Raw genomic sequence first — 7,265 nt, 5'->3', positions numbered from 1 at the left:
AGTCCCAGGAATCAGGCCCCCAGCCCCCTCCTCCTTCAGACCCAGGAGTCCTGGCCCTTAGCGCCTCCTCCCTCAGACCCAGGATCCTGAACCCCCGCCCCTTCCTCCCTCAGACCCAGGAGTCCTGCCCCCCAGCCCCTACCTCCCTTAGACCCAGGAGTCCAGACCCCCCCACCCCTCCTTCCTAGATCCAGAAACCCAGACCCTGCCCCGCACCTGTGGGGCCTTCTTCTCCCTCATCCTCGTCATGTATGGGGGGCCCCCCTGCCCCCCCAGGCCGGCGTTCCTTGGACAGATCTTGGAGAGAAATCTTCTCTCGGCTGCTCAGACGACACACGGAGCTCCTGGTGGGAAGGGGAGGGCGTGGGGTTCCAGTCCCTGGGACCCGCCACCTGCCCACCCAGGCGCCTGTCCACTACCTTCGGTGTTTGCCGCTGGAAGGCACCTGGGGCTCCTGGCTTCTGCTCTGAGAAGCTTCCTTTTGGTTCCGCAGCTGCAAGGGGACAAAGGAGGGGACGGAGGAGGCTGCTGGGAGGGCCCCACGCGGCCCGCGGCCCCCACGTCCAGGGCCGGCACGCACGGCTGTGCAGGTCTGGGTGGAGGAGGCGCCACCCACGGGGAGGGCCGCTCCCAGCGGACACGGGGGATCTGCGGGCCCCTGCACACGGCTGTGTGGCGTCTGGGTCCTCCTCACGGCTGCCTCCCGGCCTCCCCGCTCTGGTGTCCTCCCCTCCCAGGGCGCCCCGCTCACCGGGGACGCTGTCATCCCTGCCACCTCCCTAGGGCGGCCCGCCCAGCCTTGGCACAGAGGTTCCTCCACCAGGCGAGCCCGTCATCCCCGCCCCTCCTGAGAGGTAGGGCCGCCTTCCCCCGCCGCAGGCTGAGAGCGCACCCATACCTGTGCTCCCTCCTCGCCGAGGGCTGACCCCGCCTCACCCTCCACGAAGCCCACGGCGGCCCCACTACCCTCACCCTCACCCTGCTCCTCAGCCTAGTGTTCGAGGCCCTTCAGGTGGGCCCCCCGGCCCAAGGCCTCCCTGCCTCACACTCCCCTCCGGGCCCCACCCATTTTCCCACCCCCTAGCCTTTGCACGTGCTGTGCCCTCACCCCGAGCGCATGCCCTGGGTCTGAGAAGCTGTCCACCCAGCCAGAACTATGACCTTTCCTCTCAACGTCACCACGACCGACCTTTAAACAGAGGGATCTGTGTCCATCTACCCCCCCACTCACTGGAGGCTCCAGGCAGAGTGCCCGGCCCCCAGGAGGCCTCAGGAGATGCTTCTCGCTCCCAGTTGGCTTACAGTCCGCCAAGCAGGGTTCCAAACGTTCTCGTGCAGTAACACGTATACTCCCCGTAGCATAACAGATACTCCGCGTGACTCCTCATAAAGGTGCACACACCGTTATCCCCACATTACAGGTGAGGAAACTGAGGCCCAGAGAGGTTAAGTGACCAGCCCGAGCTCACAGAGCAAACGCATGCCAGAGCCGGGATTCAGAGCCCGGAGTCCATGCCGTCCAGCCCTTCACTCTGCCTTTTTCCAGCAACAAGGCCTGGCCCGGTGCTGGCTGGGCGGCATTCCGGGGCTGATGAGGCCCAGCCTCCTCCTGACTCCTCTTCCTGACTCTGACTGTCGCCAGCTGGGCAGGAGCAGGTCCCCTGCCAGGGGACACTGGGGTAGCAGGGAGCCGACAGGAGGGAGGGAGCCCCCGAGACTCACATCCTCCTGCTTCCGGGCCAGTTCCTCCAACAGACTCAGCACCTCCTCGTCAGCCAGGTCGCAGGGACGTTGGCCCTGGCGGCGGAGGAAGAGAAGGGGCAGAGGACGATGGAGGGGAGGGGGCCTCCCGCCCCTCAGCCCCACCGGCCCGCGAGCAGCCCGGCCCTCACCGCGTGGGTCAGCGAGTCCATGCCCCCACCGTGCTCGGCCAGCAGGCGGCAGGCGTCCTCCACGCCCCAGTGGGCCGCGGCGTGCAGGGGGGTCCAGCCGTCCCCGTCCCGGAGCTCTGGGTCGTAGCCGGCCTGAAGGAGCAGCCTGGGTGCGGGGAGGCTCGGAGTCAAGGACCGAGATGCGGGTTCTGCCCAAGGCTGCCGTCATCGGCTGGCCGCGCTGGGGCCCGGTCGGGACAGGCAGGTGGCGAGGGCCTCTTTGTGGAGCCCCTCCCCCGGCCCAGTGGGTGGCTTCAGGAACCCTGCCCCTTGTACCGGGCAACTCTCTTGACTGTCACCCCTGGGTGTGGGACACACAGCCCCAGAGCCTGCGAAAGGGCTGAGGCCCCAGAAGGGGCAGCCCTGGGGCAGCGATGTTCTAGGAACCCGCCAGCTCAGGGAGGTGGCCCTCAGCCAAGGCGATGCTGCCCGCCAGGCGACATCTGGCAGTGTCTGGAGACGGTCCGGGAGGTCACAGCTGAGGGGTGGGTGCCAGGGATGTTTCTAACACCCTACGGCGCAGAGGACGGCCCCACGGCAAAGACTGATGTGGTCCAAAACCCCGCTAGTGGCGAGGCCGAGGAGCCCCGGCTTGGAGGACGAGCACAGGATCTGGGGGGCAGGCAGGGTTAGAAGCCCAGGCGGGTCCCACACGCACAGCTGGCGGCACACAGCCTGCCTCTGCAGGACTGGCATCGGGTTCCGTGCCCGTGGGAACAAGCGAATACGAGGTGGGAGGTGGACAGAGTTCATGAGACTTTTCAAATAGAAGGGCCTCTGTGGGGCCCTGCTGACCTCGTCGCTCACTCCCCAGAGCTCACTCGCTGCAGCCACCTGGGCGCCTGCACACGGTCCCCAGGGGTCCCCAGGCCAGAGCTCATGCAGCCCCCCTCCCACTCCTCCCACCGCCCTCTTTATGCCTTTCTAGGCCCACGGTTCTCAACTAGGAGGGACACCTGGCCATGTCCGCACATGTTTGGTCGTCCTGAGTTGGGGGGGGGGGGGCACTCCCGGCCTCCAGGCAAGAGCCCAGGGATACTGCTCAGCACCTTACAACGAACGGGCACACCCCTCCCCGGGCACCAGTGTGCACTCAGGCCCACGTCACATGGTCTGCTGCCCCGGTCACTTGTCTGCCTCCCCAGCGAGGCTGGGGGCTGCACGTGGGCCCAGACACGTCTCGTGTGCCAGCCGCCCCGGAGCTAAAAGACGGCCCGGGCTTCAGCAGGTGCTCGGTAAGTAAGTGCCCAGCGCCACCTCTCTGGGCCTCTACCCTGCCCTTCGTCGGAGATGAGGGGAGCGTTGGTTACATCCTCCTACAAACGCAGCCGTCCTGAGGGCGGTGATAAAATGGGAGTCGCTGAGGCTTCCCGCGGCCAAAGCACTTCTTTCCTGTGCCAGACAGTGAGCCACCCCCAGACCCCGACTTTCCCCCCACTTAGTAACCATGCCCAACTCTCAGCTGGACACGCTGTCACCTGGCTCAAGAGGGATCTCCCGGGCTCCCTGGCGGGAGCCCCGGGCAGGCAAGTAACTGGGATGGTGGAAATGCCAAGAAAACGCCAGGTGGTCTGGCAAATGGGACATCAGTGTTCAGCGTGCGGGTCACTTCAGGATTGTTCTTTTAAAAGGAGTCAACGGGGGCGTCTGGGTGGCTCAGTCAGTTAAGCGTCTGACTCTTGATTTCAGCCCAGGTCAGGACCTCACAGTCCGTGAGCTCAACAGTGCAGAGCCTGCTTGGGATTCTTTCTCTTTCTCCCTCTCTCTCAAAATGATAAACTTTAAAAAATAATCAAGTAAAAATAAAGGGAATCAACATTTGCTCCTTTTGTCCTCTCCTCCTCCGGGTTGTGTGGGATGCAGATGCAACGGCAGGAGGCGAAGCAGCCATCTGAGACTCAGCGGTGGAAGCCACGGGCAGAAGAGGACAGGGCTGGGCACATGACTGGGCCTGACCATTTACATCCCAGGCCCCTTGCCACTGGGATTAGCTCTGGGATGGGCAGGTGCCCAAGGCGGCCCAGTAAGCATCAGGCCAGGACTTTTGCTACAAGAATGGGGGACGAGGCATTCTACTTTCACAGCAGGCAAGCAACTAGGTCATGAGCCTGGAGCCACTAGGGGCCGTCTCTAGCACCTCACTGGAAAACCTGCCTAAAAACCCAACACAGAGGTGAGCAGAGCTGAGGGATTCATCTCTACTCCACTTCCAGACTGAAAATAAAGGATAAATCACAAAGAGAGAGGACTCAGAGAGGAGAGAATCTGAGGATAAGAATGGGAACCAACCACCCCAACATAAGAGGGTGAGGCAGCCAAACACGGACGGCAGCAAGGGAACACATGCTGTAGCGATTTAAAATACATATGCGCTAGATAACCCGGCCTTCAAATACAGAAATAAACACCGCGGGCACTACAAGGATAAACAGGCAAAATCCACAAGCATCATAGGAAATTTCAAGGGCACCGGCTGGCCCACTCAGTGGAGCATGTGACTCTTGATCTCAGGGTTGCAAATTCAAGCCCTGCGTTGGGCGTAGAAATTACTTACACATAAAATCTTAACAACAAAAACAAAAAAAAAGTATGTCTCTCACAGTAACTGACAGAGTAGGCAGAGAGAAAAAAACCCACTAAGAACATAGGAGGCTGAAATAGCGTGACTACAAAGGTGATCTGATAACCTACACGGAACGCTGTGCTTCACAGCATGGTTCTTTTCCAGCTGACACATACCGGGGTATAAAGCAAACCTCAGAGAATTCCGAAAATCCGATGGAAGCATATGGATTCTCTGACCACAGTGCCATCATGGCAGGAAATGGGCATCGAAACAATGACTGGAAAAATCCCACACATCTGAAATTAAGGACATCCTTCTAAATAATCCAGAGGCCAAAGAAGAGAGATTACAAGCCGGAAAATGTTTTAAACTTACGGACAACGAAAAGCCTACACATCAGGACTCGTGGACACGGCAAAGGCCGTATTTAGAGACAAATACTCCGTCCACATACATAAATTAAAAAACCCACAGGAAGGTGGAAGACAGCGAGAAGGAACAGATCAGCCCAGCACAAAGAGCAGGGAAGAGTGGGGACACCAGCCCCGCTCACCTCATCACTTCGATGTAGCCCTTAGCGGCTGCTACGTGCAGGGCAGAGGCCCCCGTGCGGGGGTGCCGGGCCTCGGGCATCGCGCCCCCGTTCAGCCAGCATCTCGTGTCACGAAGAAGCAGTTCCTCCTCGGCCCGTTTGGCCGCCTCCACGTCCACACCTGGGAAGACGAGAAGGGGCAGTGGTAGGACTCACAACCGGAGCCCCAGGAGGCACGGGGTCCCCCTCGTTCCACATGCTCCTCTGGGACTCAGGGGACCCGGACTTCCCAACGGGGCCTCCGAGGCACTGCTGGGAGAACGGGGATCACAGGCCCTTCTCCCATTTCAACCTAAGTATCACCTTTATCGTTACTCTTAAGTATAAACCCAGCACCTGATTACGTCAAACCCTCCCTAGCACCACCAGTAAAATCCTGAGCCCACGTCTTCACGCACTCTGTTGGGACCCTTTCTATCACCCTGAGAAGGATAAACCAGGCAAAGGGCCACCAGACCAAGGGGCCGCATTACTGGGGCAACAGCCTCTTTCCTAGCCAGGTGCGGATCCCTGTTCACAGCTGTGCCGTCACCTAGAGCAATCAGAAGAGAGCCAAGCACACGGCCTCGTCGGTCAGTTTCTGTACATCTTTCAGTTTCCTGCAAAGCTGTTCTGCATTTGGGATGCCAAGGGCAACTTAGGACTTCACGTGTAAGTGGATTTTGGATCAGAACAGGCAGCCTTGCTGAGGCTGTATTAGTATCTGGTGACCATCACCGAGAATCTGTATGTTGCCTGCCCTCTATTGAGACTGGAGTCAGAAAGGGTCTCTTCCAGCCAACGTTCGATCTCTCTCCTGGAAAGTTTATTGGGGTCTGTTGCTGTTCCAACTGTGAGATTTCTCACACCAAAGCGCTGGCTTGGAGCTGAGCCGTCCTGCCCCATAGCTGTCGGCCACGTGCAGCTACTGAGCGCCTGAACTGTAGCTGCTCCAAACCGAAACGTGTCATGAACACAAATACACGCTGGATTTCGATGTGTGGGCGGGAAAAAGTGTGCGGCACGGGGTGCCTGGGTGGCTCAGTCGGCTGAGCACCCAACTCTTGATGTCAGCTCAGGTCATGATCTCACGGTTCGTGAATCCGAGCCCCAGCTGGGGCTCTGTGCTGACAGAGTGGAGCCTGCCTGGATTCTCTCTCCCTCTCTCTCTCTGCCCCTCCCCCACGTGAGTGCACTCTCTCTCCCTCAAAATTAATAAACTTAAAATACAAAAGCGCACAGCAACCCATGAATGGTTTTCTTTATGTTGATTAATGTTGACATGATAATGTCTTGGGCACACTCAGTTAAGTAAAATACGTTACTAAGTTAATCTCACCTGCTTCTTCTTACTCTTTTAAGTGCACCCACTTAAAAATTTTCCATCACACTGTGGCTTACACTGGCTTTCCGCTGGGCAGCACGGGCAAAGGACCCCGTGGCGCCACCACTTGGGCTTAAAAACTTAAAACACGACAGAGGCCGCAAAAACCCCGTGTGCCCCCCACCCATCTCATCTCGCTTTCGTGACGCTGCGTCCTGTTGCACCCTCACTACACACAAGGGAAAGTCTGCCCTAAGTCGGCCCCGGGGGTCCCAGAGGGCAAGCGGCCCGGAACCGGCTGCGCGTCTGCGCCACCTGCTGGCACCCGGGGAACGCGCGACTAAACTCCAACGGGATCACCTCCGGCTGTCGTCTGGCAGCTGTCCAAGGAATGTTTGGCTGGTCGGAGCCCACCTGGTGGGCCCAGCTTGGGGCGGAGAGGCCGGGACAGTGCTGGGGACTCAGGGACACCCTCCCCCCCACCCCCGCACACAACTTCCTTAAAGGGAATCACCTTCAATCCTACTACAGATCCGTGTGCCTTCCTTAGGCAGCGAAGGGTGGGGTTTGCTGACCTTTTTCCAACCACTGCTAGTGTCTCTGGCATGGTCACACACATCCTTCTGCACTCTGCTTTTTGCCGAGATTTGCGTTTGTTGACGGAGCTCTCCATCAGGGTTGGCAAACCTGTCTGGTTTCTGCCTTTTGTTCTACTGATGGTAAAACACAATACCTCATACCCATTAAGCAGGCATTCCCTGTACCTCCCTCCCCAGCCCCTGGCAACCATCAGTCTACTTCCTGTCATTAAGCTTTGCCTGTTCCGGAAGGGGGGGGGGGGGGGGGGGGGGGGGGGGGGGGGGGGGGGGGGGG

At 59.6% G+C, this 7,265-nt stretch overlaps 1 protein-coding gene across 1 annotated transcript in view; it reads right to left on the bottom strand.

Annotated features, from left to right (window-relative positions):
- Positions 1 to 7,265, bottom strand: part of PPP1R12C (protein phosphatase 1 regulatory subunit 12C) — a 20,731-nt gene that overhangs the window by 5,310 nt on the left and 8,156 nt on the right. The window contains exons 5-9 of the mRNA XM_040465200.1: positions 5,051 to 5,210; positions 1,893 to 2,037; positions 1,723 to 1,797; positions 420 to 493; positions 217 to 344 (exon numbers count right to left, since the gene is read on the bottom strand). Of these exons, the coding sequence (XP_040321134.1) occupies positions 217 to 344; positions 420 to 493; positions 1,723 to 1,797; positions 1,893 to 2,037; positions 5,051 to 5,210 (582 nt within the window). The remainder of the gene's footprint in view (positions 1 to 216; positions 345 to 419; positions 494 to 1,722; positions 1,798 to 1,892; positions 2,038 to 5,050; positions 5,211 to 7,265) is intronic.

Source organism: Herpailurus yagouaroundi, unplaced genomic scaffold (assembly GCF_014898765.1).
Source record: "Herpailurus yagouaroundi ecotype Mexico unplaced genomic scaffold, PumYag 557, whole genome shotgun sequence".
Classification (NCBI taxonomy): Eukaryota; Metazoa; Chordata; class Mammalia; order Carnivora; family Felidae; genus Herpailurus; species Herpailurus yagouaroundi.
Note: the sequence above shows the minus strand (reverse complement) of the source record. Positions and strands in the feature narration are given on the sequence as shown.